Raw genomic sequence first — 20,049 nt, forward strand, 5'->3', positions numbered from 1 at the left:
CTGTTTGGTCGCTGACTTGACAGCTAGATCCTAAGAAAAAAGGATTGTCCCTCCTCATATAAAGGAGTTTCATAAGAAACTAAGTTTTCAACATCTATTTTCCCCTCTGCTAATCATTAAGCAGTGGTTAAAGAAATCATTATTATCGTACTCCAGCTGACGCAAACCCTACTCACGCGCCTTCCATTTTCTTTGACACATCATAGACACAAGGGCCTTCAAAAAGTTCAAGGGAAAATCTCATTTTTAAATTGTTTTTACCACAGACTTTCTGAAGCCCCCTCATCTATCCACCACAGAAACTAAGCCCTGCCATCTCCCCCTGCTGTTGTTAGGGTACATGTGCTAACAGTATATCCAGAGGTGACAGCCTATCACCGTGGCAGCACCAAGTGGGTTCCTTTAAGAGACCTGTATTTGAAATTAAGTGAAATTTGATATTTTTGTTTCACTTAAAAATTAGAATCTTATGGAAAACTCGTTTTATTGACTCAAGAAATAATGGAGACGCATCCTCAATAACTTCACCAACTTGTATTCTGATGATCTTTACAAGACATCTGCTCTATCATCTACACTTGCTCACTTTAACAGCTGCCTTTCTTGGTAATCTTTGTCACTTGGCCCTTTCAATGTTACTTAATTCCTTGGTTAGGAACTTAAGGAAAACAAAAAACCAGAAGATTTATATTGTCAAGTCATAGGTTCTACTACATAATGGAGTGGCAAAAATAAAATCGGCTCCAATTGTACAATTCCAGAAAAGCTACACCGATATGTTAACCACATGAACTTTCTAGTTTGATGAGAATATGTGGATTAGCAAGTCAGAAAATTGTAAAGGTTGCTTATCAATTTTGCAAACACTTCCATATAAACATTGCCCACCCCGCACACAACCTGTAAAATTTCAAACGAAACACAAGTACAGCCGTACAATTCGCTAGTCCCGGCAGGTCAAAGGCGCTCTGAAATTGCAGAGAAATGGAAGACACACAAATGTTCCAATGATGGGACACACCGATCACTAGTAAGAGCCCTAACATTGTTGTATTAAAAAATAACAATGACACACTTATCCTCTTATGAAGATGCTTCAGTGAAGAAATCTACAAGAAGTGTGGCTGTATTATAATTTTTAAAGGAAGCAAATCATGTCTTTGGCTACTAAGAAACCGTCTAGGGAATCCCTTTGTAAAATGCAGAGTTAGTTCCATTATCAGCCTGCATTGACACTACTGCCCAAAAGAATGGGTCTGGCAAGACGACTTTCTGGGCAGACACTAGTTAATCTCTGGATGAAAGGACGGCCTCTGGCACGGGAAGAAACAAGGGAGACACCGAGCTATTAGCACACTTAGAGAGCTTCACACGGCCGATGCTGTGACCAAACCTTTGGATCCAGAAGTCGTTCCTCATTTATTTCGCTTGCCATGAAATTCCTGGTGAAAGAAAACCCCCAAAACTTACAAGATGACCTGGTCTCCCTTTGCATTTTCCCCGTTTCTGGAGAGAATGGAATAATGACACGAAAAGTACTTTTTTTCTTTTTCTTTTCTTTCTTTTAAAAATAATTTGCTTTCGTTTGCATGCCACATGACATAGTTCTAGTTTCCAACCAAAGGGACATCGAGAACAAAAATACCCACCCCAACCCTGCAGCCCTCCCACCATCTGCATTCTCACCCATACAAGAAAGCCTTCTGGAAACACCAGCAAGGACTAAACAGGTATCGAACCACCGCATCTACAAGTTAATACATAATCTCTTAAGGTCGGACAGCCAAGAAGCTGCCTCCAAAGGAAGATTTTAATTTGTCAAACAAAAAAGAGTCTACGGGGATCACAGGTGAACAAAGAAAGATCTTTTACTCCAGGTGTGAGGGTGAGGACGTGTAACACATTGGCAGCTGGAAAAAGCTGAAGAGCTTCCTAATAAATAGGTCCAAATTCAGAATTTCTACATTTCTTTAGAAAACAGGATCCATACTCCTTTAAAAACAAACAAACCGATGACCCGTGGAATGCCTTCACTTACAGATTTATCTAATGTTATAATAGCAAAACAAGACACGAGAATGACGACAGCTCAGATGCTGGATTCGGGTACACTTTTGTTGAAAAGTCCTACAGGTTTATTGACTAAGGCTAGACAGCAATTCATATGATCCTATTTGGTGCATTTCCTACCATGGTCCAAGATCATTACATGGATACAGCCAGGAACCGGCCACAACTTTCAGGAAAAAGACCACAAAGAAGAAACTCAGGGTGGCTATTTGGTCCCCCCCTCCCTTTCCCTCCAGTTAATAATGTGTGTCCTGGAACTGGGGGAGGAGGGGGGGGTGACGAAGTCAGAAAATACAGACTGCAATGAGTTAAAGACTTGAAAAAGTTGGTGGAAGTGGCATGGCACACGAGTAAGGTCACTGGGCTTGGGATGGCAAGGGTGTTGCATTGAAAGAGCATCCACGGGACCAAGTACTTATAACGTCTGGTGGTGTCATTCCCTCCACAACTTTCGGTTATCTGTATGCGATAATAAATAGATCAGTTATGTAATAAGGCAGTGTGTTGAATATGCGTTCATCCTGTGGAATGAACCACCAGAGAGACATGATACCATACACATTCTTTAAGTTGTCTTGTGTTGTGTTTGACTGGTTTGTTTTCAAGGCTATCCAGGCTAACTCTTCCTGGGGCTTTCCGTGGAGAGAAGAGCGTGGTCCACTGAGGCTGGTTTGCTTAACCTCTCCTTTATCAAGAGATGACGACTGGCTTTAAAGAAAAGTAAAGCTGAAGGTTGTTTGCTTTTCGCTTTTTTCCCTTTTGGTTGCATCATTCTGAGTGTTTTCATATAAAGAAAAAAAAACCAAAAAAAAATCACAACCAAAAAAAAAAAAAAACCAACCCCCCCAAACCCCAATAGTATTTGATGCATCCAGCTGTGTCCTCAGGATGTTCCAGATGTTTCCAGGTAACTCTGTAGTTTGCGAACTGTGGTTTTGTCCAACGAGCACAGGTCAAAATCAAAAGTTGTGTTTGTGATATGAAAGTGTCCAGTTTCTTCTATAAGGTTCACAATCTAGAGGATAAAGGAGAGAAATGTGGGCAGTAAGCAACAGGCAACAAAAGGGAAAGAGGGAGATCGAGGAAGGGGTCATCCAGTGATATTCCGACCGACACCAAGGAGGACCTAGGGGACTAATGGCACCAAGCAATTTCTTGGCCAATTTGGTAAGTCATGGATAGATTAAGCCTTTGAAATTCTCAAAAAAGTAGATCATACCCTTGCCATTTGTACTCTTTAAACTATTTTCAAGACAGCAACAGATCAAATACACTAAGGTGGGTGTGGAACATTGAGGGTGGGGGGTTGGATGGTAGAGATTGTAGAGTCCCTATAGAATTGACAACAAACATATTTAATAAATGTAAGAAAACTCTACCCTAGATTGCCTTCAAAATTGTATATATGAGCATTACATATTTACACACACACACACACACACACACACACACCTGTTTTCTGATTACACAATTATTGGATTCTTAGGAAATATAAGAAGGCAGACAGAAATAAAATGGAAATAATCTACAATCCCACTTGAAGATGATGGGTAATGGTTGGCAGGGAGCTTAAAGAGGCCTTCCAGGGTACTAGAACCTTCTTCTTGCTTAACCTGGGCATTGATTACAAAGTAAGATGTATTCACTTTGTGAAAACCCATCTAGTTGTTCACTGTTAAATGTCAACAAAAATATATTCATTACTTAGAATCACATCTCATTGATTCCTTTGGGTATTCTGGGGAGATGAGTATTATCTACCGAATGAAAGAATGCCGCTGTTTGCCCTTTGACAACAGCTCTACCAAATGACTTTTTCGGTTCTTATTGTATTGGCTCCAACTGCTGGAAAAATGCTTCTCCACCGCAGCGATCGATCGAGCACTGTTCTCTTGATTTCACAGTGCCTCCGACGAGGTTTTAAAGTTAACAATGATGCTGGTGACTGGGTAGAAAGATCCTTTTATCCCATGAGGTGTCTTTCCATTGCTATTCTTAAAAATAGCATCAGATAGTGTGCCTGGGCAGAGTGGATTTTAAGGGTGTGCACTGTGAGTAAATGAGAGGGGGGACGAGGGGGGCGGACTCACAGGTAATAGGTACCAAACCCACTAAGAAACCATACTCACTGCCACAGTTGGTTCTGACTCAGAGTGACCCCACAAGGGCAGGTAGAACAGCCCCTGCAGTTTTCCAAAACTAGAACTCTTTATGGGAGCGTACAGGCATGAGAGCCACAGAAATGTGTGTGCAGAGAAATCACTTTGCAAACCTTTCCACCGGCTATTAGATGCTCACCTGTCTTTCTGTCATGTGCCTCTGGTGCTCTGCAGTTCACAAATCTTAAGAGAATAACTTTAATTACTTATTTATTCAACAAAGTTTTACCTTTCCTGATTTCCATGTGAAAAAGAACAGACATGAAATTGTCAACCTTCCCTTCTTGCTGAGAGCGAGTTAGTCTCCTCTAAGAAATAGTGCATCGTGAACGATCCCCTGTGGGTTAGTGGCTCCTAACAGAACAGTGCTCCTTGTCTTGACCTTTTCCCTGGACCTCCTCGGAGACATGAGGGTCACAGTAAGCCCCAATCTGGTTCAAGGCACCACTCCAGATTGAGTGGTTATTGCTTTATTCAATCTGTTATAACTCTCTGAAGACATAACTCTGGGCTTAATAAAACAGGTTACTCTTATTGAGCCATGACAGGCACTACAAGTTACCTACCGAACGTCCACGCATCCTTCCCTCCTTGCTGCCAGAAGCCTGCTTTACTGGGCACAGCAAGGTGACCACGGACTTTCACCACCTGAAAGACTCACGGACCCACTTGTGTGACTTGGCAGTCACTGCTTTAAAAAAATTAATTTCCTGGTCACTGACCAGGAAAAGAAGATCCAAGCAAAAAAACCGTGACATGAACATACACCTCACGCCTCCTCCCTGCCAGGAATGGCGGTGCAATGCCTGGCAGGGCAGCAGGCAGCTGTCTTTCCATCATGAGGATGCCGTGACGTATGAGGTGGCAGAACCAGGAAAACAAAAGGATGCTGTGACAGTTGAGTGGCTTTTTATTTGGGGGGTTGGTTTATTTTTCTACTTTTTGTTGTCCTTTGGGTGTAAGTCTGCAGAACAAATTAAGTTTTCCACTCAATGATTTATCAACTTTTGTTTAATGATGTTTGTGATCCCCTCAACATACCAGCACTTCCCCCACTTCCTCGCTGGGCCCCCTTTCCCACTCATCCTTCCTGCTTGCCCCTTCCTGCCTCTGAACATTGTTTGGGGGCAAGTGCTCCCTGTGAGTCTGGAATAGCTGATGATCCCGAGGAACGCATTTCTCTCGGTGCTGTAATTCTCTATCAAACCCAAACCAATTTCACTGCCAGCGCGTCAAGGTTCACCTTCTAGAACAGGGTAGGCTTGTCACTGTTCACAGGAATAGCAAGCTCCACCTTTCTTCCGAGGAGTGGCCGGTGGTTTTGAACTGCAGAACTGGAGGGCCATCACAGCCCAGTGGGGAACCATTATGGCACCAGAGCTCCAGTTCACTTCATAACCCTGCTTATTATTTGACTGCAAGTGGATCCCTGGGGGAGGGTTCAGTTCCAGGACTGAAGGGTGACTTAGGATCATAGTCTTAAGGGTATAGACCTATAAGTCTGGTCTTGCTAAAAATTTATTTTGAATTTTGCTCTACATTTTTTTCCTCCCTCCCTGTCCGGGTTCTTTTCTTGTGATCTTGATCAGAACCGTCCGTAGTGGAAGCTGAGCACCAATGAGTTTTTCTGGTCTTGTGGAGGTGTGTTTGTGTAGTCCATTAATCCTTTGGGCCCAATTACTTCTCTGACTTTCTTCACCCTTCCTTGCTCTAACAAGGAGAGCTCAGCGGTGGTATCTAGGAGGTCACTGATAAGTTCTTAAGACTCTGAATGTTGATCACTAGAGTAGGATTCGGAATACTGTCTTTGAAGAAGATGCTATACCAAGTGACTTAGATGCTCCTACAACTGTGGGCCTATGTCTCCTTGGTGCAATCCTTCATGGTGTTTGGCCATGGCTAAGCAGTGCATAGCTTCTCCCACTGTGTGCCCTACAATATCCTTGGATATATTTGCAGCACATGCAAATACTCATGTAAAATCACCTCGGCCAAACCTATATATACCAAGGGTGTTCCTCTCATTTGCCTTCCCTCTGTTCAGCTTACATGCCTACCTATTCATCTATTCATAACGCTTTTTGTAATTACTATTATTGCAAGATTGCATATGTAATAGTATTTGCCTGTCTTGTCTTTTATTTTTTGTATACTCTCAGTGTTTTACTTTGCCATCGGTCATGTAGTGCTGCACTCTCCCTTACTGTATACTGCCTTGCTCACCGTTGGATGAATTATGGTACACATATACATGGAACACTATGCAGTGTTACATAGTGAAGAAACTGGGGAACAGTCACGACATGGATGAGCCTGGGAGACAGCATGCTGAGGGAAAGAAAGCAATCACAAACAGACACACACTGCACGAGATCACTCTTAGAAAGAGTCAAGGAAAGGTTGACACACAGAAAGAAACCATCTTTCTTTTTGGTTATCACACTGGCCATGGACTACTTACCTCTGGGCGTACTGCTATATAAATGAGAGTGGGTGATAGAGGGAAAGGGTGGGCAGAGGAGCCTTACTTACTTAATCAGACCTTTGGACTCAGGCAGGATTCTATTACATGCATCAAACATATTAGAAAGCCAAATTACAGGTATGTATTACATATGTGTAATGTTAATCATTAATTATATCAATGAAATCTTATTAATAGTGAAAGACTTAAACTGTTCATTCATTTTGATAGTTAAGCATTATAATGCTTTGGGCCAGTCACCCATGCAGATCTCTATGTGCAGAGAGATGCAACAATGACAGCCACACCCACCACCCCTCTCCTGGAAATTCTATCCTTACTAAAGGCTGAATTAAGAGCACTTCCCAAAGTGAATGACCTGCTTTGCCAGCTTGTGCAGGCACCCTGATGGACTGAGGGACGTACACAAATCAGAATAGAGGCAAACAGCCTCTTGGGCGATACTGGATTTTCAAATGCATATAACAAATTTGAATGACTAGACCAGAGTCCAACTCCCCCCAAGAACCAGCTGGCCAGTCAGTTAGTGACAAGGTATTCAGAATAAAGAGGCCCGGATCTGGTCGATTGAGGACTGAATCTGCATATTATTTGAGTAGCACAAGACAGGACATTAGAACCCATGAGCCTCGGGGCCCTCACCTGTAAGAAGCAAATAATTCCACCTGCTCTACCTGGTACCTCACAGGTCTGTGCAGGGCCTCAGCAAAGATGTGGCAAACGAAGCTGAACATCTTTCTACACTACAAATTGCCACACTGATCAGAGCAACATGATTATGATTACCATGTACATATAAGCTTATCCTTAATGATTTGGGAGCCAATTACCCAGCATAGGAACGATCAGGCTTCATCTGTCTTGGTCTCTCCTCCCCTGTCTGACTGTTGGCCATTTCATCAGCACTAAAACAGGTGAAGCAGGAAAAAGGCTCGAGACGAAATCTCAGGCAAAATAGACTAGAAGTTGTTTGTTTTTTATACCATGTGGATAAACGTGTGTAAGAGGGAATGATGTAAGTGGAGAGAGTAAATGAGGGAAAGCAGTTGAAATTCGAGGCTAAAACCACGATGGACGAGAAGTCAAGGCTAAAACCACCCTCTAGTCAATTCAGACCCCTGGCAAGTGTTGGGGTGGGCAGTGTGTCCACTGTGATGGACGTACACCCAGGTCTTTCTTCCAAGAGCCTCCAGGTAGATTTGAACCTCTAACATTGCAGTTAGCATTGATGTCACCCATTTACACCAGCAGGACTCAGCCCTCACATTCCCCCCTGGAGGTAACAGGGAACTCGGAAACTATCCCTACACTTGTTTTAAAAAGTGATTTTCAGTGTTTCAATGTCACTTTCCACCAAGTAATAAAAAAATTAATAGAAAGTGGAGCAGTGAAAAATCTTTCTGGAAAAAAAAAACAACCCTTAAGTTGAAAACAAACGCGAACGTTTGTCCCACAGGCAGTTGGGCAGTCATCATTCCCACCCATCGGAGTCTCTTCTAGGGTTCCAGAGCGCTTCAGCCACCACGCACCTCCTCTTCCATAACCCCCGGGCTCTGCAGAGACAGGCAGGCAAACACCACCTCCCTGCCCCCGCCCCCCCATGGGTCTGAGAACTCTCACTTAAACAAGCTTGTGTTTTCACAGGAGTCTATAGAGTAGATCACGGTGAAGGCAGCCCCAGCCTCAGAGCAGCAGTCCGCTGTGGGCTGCAGTTGGGGGAAGTCAGGGCTGTTTGCCAAAGGCAACAGCATTCGTGCTCTGCGTTGTTGGGTGTGTGCACTCATGGCCTCAGTCAAGGCAAGAAGACTTCATAAAGAAAAGTGAAGGCCAGAGCTTTCCAGGAATCCTGGCGCATCGGTGACCTACCATTAAAATGTCTTACTCCAATGATGCGGGCCATGAAACCTAACAACCCCCGCTGGCTACTGAACACCTACAGTCCGCCTCCCTCTAAGGAATGCACCGCTCTCGGTGGCGTGGTCCTAAGACGGGCCCTCCCAAAGAAGTCTGATCAAAGTCCAGTGCCAGGAGAGAGGTGCAAGGTGTCGAAAAAGAAGGGCATGGGAACTCATGTCCCCACCAAGAGCTGCTGTGCTGACCGCTCGGATGGTTTATTTCCTGCCACACCACCTTTGGGGGTACCATGCAGGCTACTGTGTGCATCTTTAGATGGAAAACCAAAACAAAGACCCCTCTTTCAAATAGATAGTGCTCTTCACCAACCCTGCTTTGAATTGGATCGAGATGATGCGCTGTGTGGTTCCTGTGGCTTGCTGCCATTGAGTGGGCTCTGATTCACGGCGGCCTGGAGTATGAGAGAATGACAGGGTGTCCGATCTGCCTCACCGGCATGATCTTCGATATGGCCGAGTCCACTGGTGAGGTCACTGTGAATTCCTCCAACCCATCTTCCAGCGCTGCCTCCAGGGCTGTGTTTGCACCTTTTATAGGAGCTCTTGAGCCATGCTTGCTGATGAACTAGATGCTTGTGGGTGCTGGTCCCTCATGCTCCCAGTGCGAAACAAAGCTTTTGAGCACTTCTGTGAGCCACGTAAGATTGGAAGACCAAGCTTCTTTTGTTGGGAGGATGCATTTAGCATCACAAGTCTGAAGAAAAGTTCTAGGCTGTAACCCTGGGCCCATGAGAAAGCCTGCTCAGGTGTCCAGGCTTGCATGGCAGAGGGGATGTAGACTTTGTGAAATGCATTCTTCAAGATGAGCTGCCCTCCACATGGAGAATGCCGTTGGTCTTCATGGTGCTGGGTTTGACGATAGGAATTCATTAAGCAGTAAACCGTGGCAACACATGCATCGTGGCATCATAACCACGAGCCTTGCTGCGTCGAAAGGCAAAAGGCCAAAGACTGAGCACTTTCAACTAGCCAGGGAATGCAATTAGGGTGAAATGTTGCCTGCCCTGGAGTGACTTGATGCCAGGTTAAACATTCAGGGATCCCACTCTCCCTCTAGAACAGGGCTTCTCAACCTTCCTACTGCTGCGACCCTTTCACATAGTTACTTGTATTGTGGTGACCCCAATCATAAATTTATTCTCATTGCTACTTCACAACTGTCACTTTGCTACTCTTAAGAATAGGGTGACGCCTGTGAAAGGGTCGTTCAAACCCCAAAGGGGTTGTGACCCACAGGTTGAGAACCGCAGCTCTAGAATTGAAGAGAATCCACTTGGATGAAACTCTTGAGTACGTCACCAACCCTTGCCATTCTTTCAAAGCTCTCTATGAAGGGCAATGGTAAACTGGGAAGGCCGGGGGAAAGGTAAGAAGCCAAGGACTTCCTTTGTGAAGGTGTCCCAACCCTGCCCACACAATGTCCACCTTTGTACAGGACAAAATCTCTTTAGCCCTTTGGGCCCACCTTGGAGGTGACAGATTCATTGGACAAGGGCTCCACTGTGGGTCTGAACTGGCACTTGGAAAAAGAAGGGATGATGGGCAGACAAGTTGATATCAGCACTCAGTCAATTAGCTACAAGGAATTGTTGAGTGGCAGCAACGCCATTCTCCATTTTACATGAGAAAGGCAACGAAAACAGCCAACCAAAATATGAGGCTATGCCCTAGGGCGAGCCACTCAAATGCTGCCTCCCTTCCCCTCCCCCTTCACCTAAAAGGAAATGCAAAATGTGCAAGTAGGAATCACATTCCTGCAGCTGTAGATCTTGTCGTCATCATCATCATCATCATCGTCATCGTCGTTGAAAACTTTTGTGTTGTTAGGTGCTACTAGGCTGATTCATATTCACAGTGACCTCATCTGACAGAGTTGAACTGTCCCATAGGGGTTTCTAGGTTGTAATCTGTACAGGATCAAACTGCCGGGGCTTTCTCCCACAGGGCTGATGACAAGTCTAGCAGGGTAAGTATCCATCAACAGATGGATGGGCTACAAAATGTGTTGTATAGACTACAATGGAATATAGCTCAGCCCGAGGAGCTCCTGATATATAGACTAAAATAATGCAGTCACAACAAAAGGACAAATATTGTGTGATCCCACTTAGATGAAACAGGCAAAAAAAACCAACCAAACAAACAAAAAAAACCAGGCAAATGTAGAGTGACCAGTATTTATCAATGGTGACCAGAGAGAAATGGGAAGTCTTTGTTAATGATGGTGGAATAAATTGAAAACGGTAGAGGTGCTAATTGCATAGCCATTAATCATGAATTATACATTTGAAAATGCCACTGAATTACACATGTAAAAAATGTTTAACTGGTAAATATTGAGAGAGAGAGAAAATGCATGAGTAAGTACATGAATGAGCCCTGGTGGGACTGTCTGGTAAGCATTGAACTAGTAACCACAGGGTCAGTGGTTCAAACCTACCAGGCACTCACTCCATGGGGGAAAGATGAGATTATCTGCTACTATAAATATTTACAGCCTTGGGAGCGCTATTTAGGATCACTATGAGTTGGACTAAACTAGATGGCATGAGTTTGGTACACATAATGTCTTAACCACAATAAAATAATATAAAAAAGGAAACCTAACAAGCCAATTAGAAAACTTGGCAAGTTTGAGAGTGTGTATTTATAGACTTGAACCAAAATGTACACAGACTATAAATGTGGCCATCAGCTATTAAGCATTTAAAATTACAAACTGAAACACATACACACATGCAGAGAGTGGGAGAGAGTGTGCTTGAGCTGCTGCAGAGCAGACTAAGTTCTAGCTACAAGTCATTTGAGAGTAGTTTTAAAAAATGCAAACTGTAAAACAGCTTATAAACCCACTTGAGATTTGAGAACACACAGCCTTCTCTTTGGGAGCTAAATAAAAATTATTTTATCAGGAGCCATTGTTGATGCAATAGAGGAATGTACTGTAATGCTATGAAAGCCCCAAACCACCTTTCTTATCATCATAAAACATCACATGGCACTAACAGAAGTTGCTCCACTATAAGTGGTCCACAGTTGCGTTCATAACAATGCATGTTGTGTAAGAGAAGTAAGGAAACAATTATTTTCTTTAGAATCAGACCGACAAAAAGTAATGAAATTGAATGACAGATGTTTACAACCCTTGACTCAGTCTGATCACTGCCATTCCATAAAATCAGCCAGTCCCCCCACGTTTTTGCATTCCTCCTCTCCCCTCCCTGAGCTCAGCAGCTCAGGGACGACTACATGCCGGCATCGCTTCTGCTGGTGCCCAAGGCTTCATGTGCCCTCAGCAGCAAGGATGGAGATCAACCACAAAGGCCCAAAGCCGCCTTCCAAGTGGCCTCAGAAATGAGCACCCTCCCCCAAGGCTTCTGCAGCTAGCAGAAGCCCAGTTCTGTGTAGAACTATCACACAAGCCAAGGGCAAACCCAACTGCGAGACTTCTAGAAGGCAGTTCTCACCTGTTGCAGAATGTGTCTTTCCCTCAGCGTCATTAACCTTCTGTGGAGCTCTACCAATTCATCTAGGTACGCCTGAAAAAGAGGATGCCCCAAAAGGACACGCACTTTTAGAAGTGGCACATAAACAGGCAAGGAAGTACAAGCAAAGGCTGAATGCTCCCCTTCTCCTCTCCCCCCACAGTCCAGGGAGAGTGAACTCAGTCCCTAAAGGCCTTTGCTATGGGCAGACCGATCTTCTCCCAACAAGTCCTGTTCAGAGATCAGGGGACTCAGCACAAAACTATGGGTTCAAACAGACTTCCCTGGGCAAACGTCATTTGTTATTCTTTAGAACTATGTTGTCTCTGAGAAAAATGCTGTTTGAAAATGGAAGGAACAATACCCATTACCATTGACATCAGGAATAATCCTCAAACCAATACTTCTTCCTGCTTACACTTACTATGTCCCAAACAATAATGCCAGCTGGTGACTGCCTCATGAAAAGCAGAGTTCACTGTCAATTAGCACCTGGGTCAGCAGGTGCACCTCTGAAAGGGCAGAGAGGCACTCTCTTTCCATATGCTCAGGTTCCCTGGTTCTGGTGAGCATGACTGCACGGATGTCCCCAGGAGCACTATTTGCACTAAAGAGGAAGGAAAGGTTTGTGAATGCCGACCCTGCAAAGGCTTTTGGGCCTTGCTCATATCAGGCCAACGTTGGCTCGGCAGTCAGCCATGGGCTGTACGATGAACTCTGAAAAAGCATGGGGCACTAGGATCAGATGACTTGTTCACTGGAGAGTCCTCAACCCCTTCCAAAAGCCCACGCCCACTGCTGTCCCGTTGATTCTGACTCAGCTACCACAAACGGCAGAACAGAACTGCTCCTGAAGTCGACTGCCTCCTCGCTCTCGCAGAGCAGTGGGTGGGTTTGAACCACTGACCTTGACCCTTCCATTATCAGCTCAATGCTTAGCCCATTGTATCCCAGGGCCCCTCTCTTTACCCCCTTACCTTTGCCACAATTATCTTACCTTTCAATTCCATATACCTAAAATCCCTGGGTGTGCTGGCAACATGCTAGCATAAGACCAAGCTAAACACTGAAGACTTCAGGAAGACGTGAGAAACAAACTATACAGCCCTTGTGAGGAAGGGACTGAAAGGAGAACCAGCAAGGCCGATCCAGGGAGACACAAAAGCTCAGTCATGGGTTGCGAACCTACCTTGTCACATTCGCCATTCTTGATTTGCTTATCTGATTTGCTTTGCTTTATTGGACTTTTCACTTCAAGAATCTAGGGATCAAAAAGAACACGGGGTTACATTTGACTTCAAGCAGTCACACAAGGCAAGGCAGTGACTGAGCGACAGGTTGCAAAGCAATACCATCCCTTGCCAAAGAGCACTGTCTCCTCTCTGTTTTCTGTCTTCTTCTCTTATGTCTTCTTGGGAAGTAACGTATTTGTATCTGCCATGCTGAGACATGGCAACAGAAGTGAAACAATGTGGGTGCTAAGGGAACCGATCGAAACTTGCCAGGTGGATTCTCTTCCGTGGAGCACGCTCATGCACACATAGAGCAGTTACGTTCTACGGAGAAGACAGTCTACACTGGCAAGATGGTTTTTATTCCTTCTGCTGTTTTGCCAGGGGTCCCTGGCTCAGGATGCAGGGGTAGACCAAAGAAACATCCACATGCCTCTTTGAGACCTGGCTTGGGATTCTACAGCTCATTTGCATCTTCGAAGGTAATGCGGCTTTGGAAATTAAGATGGCCTTCAGTTACACTGGTGGCTCTTGACCTGAAGCTCCCCTGCTCCAAGACTGAAGAGCTGGGCTCAGCTTCTCCATTTTGAACAATGATATCCAGGATAAAACAGTGTCTTCCCTTTCATCTGCACGGGTTATAACACAGGCTCAGTAGACTCGAATGTTGTTCCCAGTCGTTGGTGGAGCCTAAGTGAATTATTTAATAGATACAGGTGGCATAAGTAGACAGAATCTTAAAAACCTGAAGATTATGAAAAGGCCATTCCCAAATGGCCTTTGTTGGAAAGGGCAGTTTCTCCTTATTAATGACTGTTTGCCAACATGGACAGGCATAAAAAGCAAAGTAATTTATGTTTCTCATCATAACCTCATTACCTAGTAATGAGGCTAATCTGATTAACAGTGATTCTAATCTGAGGCCAATATTAAGGAAGGGGGGAAATGACAAAAAGGGATGATTTGTTTTAGGATGCCTCATACTTCTACTCTTCTTCTCTTGACCCACTCTCTATCCTAATAACACAGCACTGATTCACTCACCACCAGTGAGCCCATCCCGACGCCTAGTGAGCCTATAGGACACTGTAGCAATGCCTCTGTGGGTTTCCAAGACTGTAGCTCTTTTTTTAAAAAAAAAGATATTTGAAATACAACTTTATTCTAACGAAAAGGACTGAGAATGACAGTTAACGAACAAAACGTCACACTGAGTATTGTGATGTGACTGTAGCAGTCTTGTATTTGAATTTCAAGAAAGAAAAATGCGTTCCCAAACAGCTAGATAGGCGGGTCCAAAAAAGAGAGAGAGGTTTTTAACTGCCACACTCACTCCGAAGCCCATTCATCTCCTGCAGCATCCCAAAGATGAGCACATTCTGCTTAGCGATATAATAAGAGTGGCAAACACACTGTACCACTGACATCACAGGACAGTTGCCTGTAAAACTAGACTTCTGACGCTGGGCTCCAGCTTTGTTCTCTCACAGGCCATCTTCGTCCGGGAGAGCAGCTGTCTGCGCAACCTCTAAGTCATGCTCCTACTGGGCTGCCAAAGCCGGGTCCCTAACAACCTCTGGTGGGGCAAGAGCAGGCGTGGCCACAAACCCCAAGTTCGGATCGCCAGTGAGTGTTCCAGCAAGCCCAAGGAAGGGCTTGTCAGAGTGGCAGTGACTGGTGGCAGAAATGGCACAGTACTGAAGGTTCTTATTTCGGTGGAAGACAATGGATGTTGCCTTAACTTTCCTGTCCTTAATACCCACTTTGTTGCCACACAGCACGATGGGTATGTTATCACATACTCGAACTGGATCCCTATGCCAGTCAGGCACATTCTTGTAAGCAACCTTAGGGGTTACATCGAACATTACAATGGCGCACTGGGCTTGAATATAATAGCCATCTCTCAGTCCTCCACATTTTTCTTGACCAGCTGTATCCCACCCGTTGAATTTAATAGGTTCTCTGTTAGGATGGAACACAAGGGGATGGACCTCAACGCCCAAGGTAGCTACATACTTCTTCTCAAATTCACCAGTCAGGTGACGTTTCATAAATGTTATTTTTCCAGTACCACCACCACCCACCAGTACGAGTTTGAACTGGACTTGGGGTTCTCCTTGGGTGGCCATCGTGATGGATCTTCCAGAAGTGTCTCCAGGCTGCATCTGACTTGACTGTAACTCTTAGCAGGAGCAGAAAGCCTAGCCTTTCTCCCTTGGAGCGGCTAGTGGTTTTGAACTGATATCTTACAGGTCACAGCCCAACATTCAACCACTGCCAACAGGGCTCCTACTGATTCACAGGCCTACCATATTTTACAACTAAAAGGAGATTTTTAGGGGTGAATACATTTTTAATTTCTACTAAATACAGTCTGCTGGACTTGAAAACATTTGGGGAACGCAAAAAAATAAAATTAAAAAGCAATGAATGGGATGGGCAAGAGAGCACTCGATTCTCATTCAGCAGTAAAAAGCTATACTTCTAATAACATACATTTTACTTCTGGGGGAAAGGGCCATGTATACGGCCCAAGGGTGTTTTGTTTTGTTTTGTTCTCCATTGAACTTAGAGGAATGTCTAAGGTAAGAATGGTGCTTCTCGCACCACCTTATGGCATCTCTGTTTCTAACCTTAAGACAACCAAGTGGCTAACTTGGCTGGCTTTACTTAAAATACAGTATATTTTTGGTAATGGAAGGAAATTGGTTAGCCACAGAAGCAAGGCTCCCCATTAAACAACAACAACAACAACAACAACAACAACCAAACGATGCTCCCAGATAAAGGGAAACAAAGGGCTCTCCACCACCCACAACTCCTCTGTCTCTCTTGTTGTTGGCAAGGAGCCCCAGGGAGAACGCGCAGGGCTCCGAGAGCCAGGTAGCAGTAAGTAGGTCAGTAGATGGCACTCCTCCCCAAGCCGGCTCTCTGGCTGGCCAGTGCAGCAGACTCCACTGGGATTCCGGCAAGGGGAACCTTGTCTGCTGCCAGCCTTGTGCACAAGAAAACAGATTTCCCATGGTGTTGGGCCCCTTTCTCGGCCCATGTCCCCAACTCACTGCAGTCTGGGTGTCTAAGTGACTCAGGCCTGTGTATCTGCAACAGAACCTTGCGACCTAGGTTTAGAAAGATCTACTATCTTCCCTTATGAGTAGAAAATATGAGCGTTAGGGGGAGCGGTTTCAGTCCCACCCCAGAGGTGCCCCAGTGCATCCCCTAAGTGCCTCAGCACCCGGAGGGGAGGCGAAAACACAAGGAAATCCTAGTGTCTTTCTTCTGAGGCTGCGTGGAAGGTAGGAACAAAAGAGCCGGGTGTCAGCGAGAGCTGCTTCAAGTTACGAGAGGAGAGGAGAGGCGAGGCGGCTCAGAGAGGGCTGGCTTAATCTTCCTTCTTTGATCTCTCACTGCTCCAAAATAAACAGCTTTGTCAAAACCTCACTGGGAGAGAGCTGAGCCAAGCCGAAGACAATTGTTTTATTTATGATCACTTCTTATCTCGAGAGACCGACTCCATAATGTGAATGTCCCAGCACCTCGTCTTCCACAGGCCCGTTCCAAACCAGTTTAACTGGCTACTTAAATTCCATTCAGCATGTCTTGCAGGCCAAGAGGTGATTTATGATATGCCGAATATTAACTCGATGAATCGCTTCCTTCCTTCCAAGCTCCCCCCAAGCCCCTCCGTAACTAAGGGATCGGATACTTTGCTTTTGTCTGAAATTCTCATCAGGGAAGTTTGGGATGAAAAGGTGATCTCTGATGACAGAGGTGAAAACTTATTCTCCAAGAAGCTCTACTGACAGACACGGAAGCCCCGTTGGAGAGATGCAACATTTATAACACGGTTTGAAAAATCCGTGTCTGTGGAGTTGATTCGGAGCATCGTGAGCCCATAAGAGAGTAGAATTGCCCCTTGGCAATTCCAGGGCTGTAATCTTGACTAGGAACCCTGGCGGCATAGTGTGAGCACTCCAAGGTCAGTAGTTCAAAACTACCAGCTGCTCTGTGGGAGAAAGACGGGGTGCTCTACTCCTATGAACGCTACCATCTCAGAAACACACGGGTGTTTCTGCCTTTTAGGGTCACTATGAGTCGGCATCGACTCAATGGCAGTGTGTTTCGTCTGAGTTTTAATTTTTAATAAGGAAGTCGCCTCTCACATCTTTCTCCTGCGGAGCAGCTGGCAGGTTCAAACAGCCAACCTTCAGGTTAGCAGTCAAACACAACCACAGTGCCACCTGGGCTCCTTTCAGTCTCTGAAAATGAGAGCGCCGTGATTCATAGCCCGCCTGTGCTGAGAATCTGAGCATCAACGTTCGCAAATCATACTTCCCAGCATCCCTTTGTGAGAGGCGACAACCGGATTTCTCCGCAGCTGGGATCTCTACCAGTCGGCTTTTCATGTTCATGACCACAGGTGGCTCTGCACCAGTCACAAGTGATCGAAGCAGGTTAATTCCTTGCTTTGTTGATATGGGGTTCCCTCTTGGTTCGCTTTCTTCTTCAGCGGTTAGAAAATGTTTGATTCAATTAGCACTTTCTTCCATTCCCAGTCCTTGAAAGATATGAGAAGAGGCAACAGGCACCTCAGGTGCTTTACAGAAATCGGGGGAGGAGGGCATTCTCCAGAGGCAGCCAGGGGCCAGGGGCTAAGGAAGAAGGAACCTTCTAGCCATCCCATGGCCAAGTTCAGCCCTCACAGCAGTGTTCTCATTTCAGATGATCACATACCTTCCAAAATCAGGCTTAAAACACACTGCAGGCCCGAAGTGGAGTCTCTAGCTTTTTGACATTTATACTGTTTCCCTTCTCTTAATGATGGAGCATGGAAAAATAGAACATAATAATAACAGTAATCAGAATGTTTAAAAGATCCAGCCAGAGCCTGGCTTACAGGAAGAGTGTCCCACCTGACCTTGGGCGGGTGAAGAAAACAGTCCTAAACAACATTTAAGAACCCTTCTTTGCTTGTCCAGCTCCGGGGATGTCATTCGCACTGCTAGGCTACAGGCATCTCCTCCCCTCGATTGGCAGAAAGCGAAAGCATATGGGCTTTCTTACGCTTAACGGGGCATGGGGAAAGTGATAGGTAACTGAGTATTACTGACAGATTGATGGTTTGCATATGTGAAGCTACATTTGTCAAATAAACATATGCCAAGGAACTAGTGGCATGTCATTTAACCGGATAAAGTCATGCTCATCCTCTCCAAAGAGATGCTACTATCTATCTGTTGTAGGTTTTGTTAGCTAGACAGTAGGGGGAAAAATTCTGACAAACATTCCAAGTCTTTCCTGAAAGTCAGGGTCAGCCAGAGCCTGCTCATCCAGAAAGGGTTCAGGGACAACTATTAAGTTAGCAGGGCAGAGAGAAAGGCTTGGCAGAGCAACACTTATTTATGAGCAAGCACGGTCTCAACACTAAAGGAGATGAAGGTGGTTACTAAGGCCCACTCTAGTTCCCGGGGAGAAGCCTAGGTTATGAGCTGGGCTATCAGCCGCAAGGCTAGCAGCCTAAAGTCACCAGCCCCTCTTCAGGAGAAAAATGAAGTTTTCTACTCCCGTAAAGTTTTACAGACTCAGAAACCCATAGAGGGCAGCTATACGCTGTCCTATAGGATGCCTAGGAGTTGGAATCGGCTTAATGGCGGTGAGCTATGGTTGTGTTTTGAGCTTGGTGGTGAATGAAAATAATTAATATGCCTGGCAGCTAACCAAAAGGTTGGAAGTTTGAGTCCAACAAGGGCCACCTCAGAAGAAAGGGCCGGCACTCTACTTATGTGAATTCAGCTGCGGGAAACCATATGCAGCCAAGTTCTACTCTAATGCCCAAGGGGCTGCCATAGATCAGCAGGTCGACTTGATGGTAGCAGGCAAACCAGGCCCTATGGTCCTTATCCCTGCACTGTCATAACCATCACCCACCGCTGATCTTCATTCTCACACCCAAACCAACCCAATAAAACAAACCCACTGTCATCGAGTCGACTCCAACTCGGAACCACCCTCCAGGGCAGAGTGGAACCGTTCTCCTGGGTTTCCGAGGTGGCAACTCTTCATAGAGACAGACAAGCTCTTGTTTCTCTGGCAGAGTTGCTAAGTATAGCAACAACACATAACCTACGACCTCACCAGGTCTCCCAATTTTAATACACCATCTCCTAAAAGCAGAAATCAGCCTGGTGACATGCCACATTGGATATAAAATATATTCAAGGTCCAATTTCTATTCTTTCGTCAACTCGTATCTGGACAAATATTCATAACAGAGTCTGTTATCTAGTTAGCCAGCTTACTGATCTCCACTGAATGGCTATGATCCTTACATCCTTCCTCTTTTTACTTTCTCTCCAAATAATGGGCTGGTGGTGGGGGCCAGGCATGGCAGAAGGGAGAGATGGTTGGGTAAGGGGCAGGGCTGGCAGTGGGGGTGGTGAAGTACGTTGAGGACAGGGGGTTGGGGTGGGGATTCAGTATTAACTAGCTCCATGAACACCCCTTTGGCCACAGGCAATGATGCTGGGTGGCCGTTCATGAGAGAAACATAAAGAGAAACTGTGGTTGAACTGCACCTGGTAAGGTGCGGGCAAGGGACAGGGGAGGTGGTGGTGGGTAGGTACAAGGAGCCCTCCGTCTTCACAAGGATGGGTTTCGGTCGTGGATAAACTTTATTAATGAGGGACTTCACATTGTAAGAGA

General features: G+C 45.3%; 2 protein-coding genes across 2 annotated transcripts in view; both read right to left on the reverse strand.

Annotated features, from left to right (window-relative positions):
* Nucleotides 1-1,769: 1,769 nt before the first annotated feature.
* Nucleotides 1,770-20,049, reverse strand: part of MLLT3 (MLLT3 super elongation complex subunit) — a 297,998-nt gene continuing 279,718 nt past the window's right edge. The window contains exons 10-12 of the mRNA XM_045289372.1: nucleotides 13,302-13,373; nucleotides 12,095-12,166; nucleotides 1,770-3,085 (exon numbers count right to left, since the gene is read on the reverse strand). Coding sequence (XP_045145307.1) covers nucleotides 2,954-3,085; nucleotides 12,095-12,166; nucleotides 13,302-13,373 — 276 coding nt within the window. The 3' untranslated portion in view covers nucleotides 1,770-2,953. The remainder of the gene's footprint in view (nucleotides 3,086-12,094; nucleotides 12,167-13,301; nucleotides 13,374-20,049) is intronic.
* LOC105978975 (GTP-binding nuclear protein Ran-like) lies at nucleotides 14,886-15,476 on the reverse strand. Its single transcript, XM_013005665.1, has one exon. It carries the CDS (start codon nucleotides 15,474-15,476, stop codon nucleotides 14,886-14,888), a length of 591 nt encoding a protein of 196 aa, XP_012861119.1.

Source organism: Echinops telfairi, unplaced genomic scaffold, assembly GCF_000313985.2.
Source record: "Echinops telfairi isolate 266 unplaced genomic scaffold, ASM31398v2 ScPeMD7_25;HRSCAF=90, whole genome shotgun sequence".
Lineage (NCBI taxonomy): Eukaryota > Metazoa > Chordata > Mammalia > Afrosoricida > Tenrecidae > Echinops > Echinops telfairi.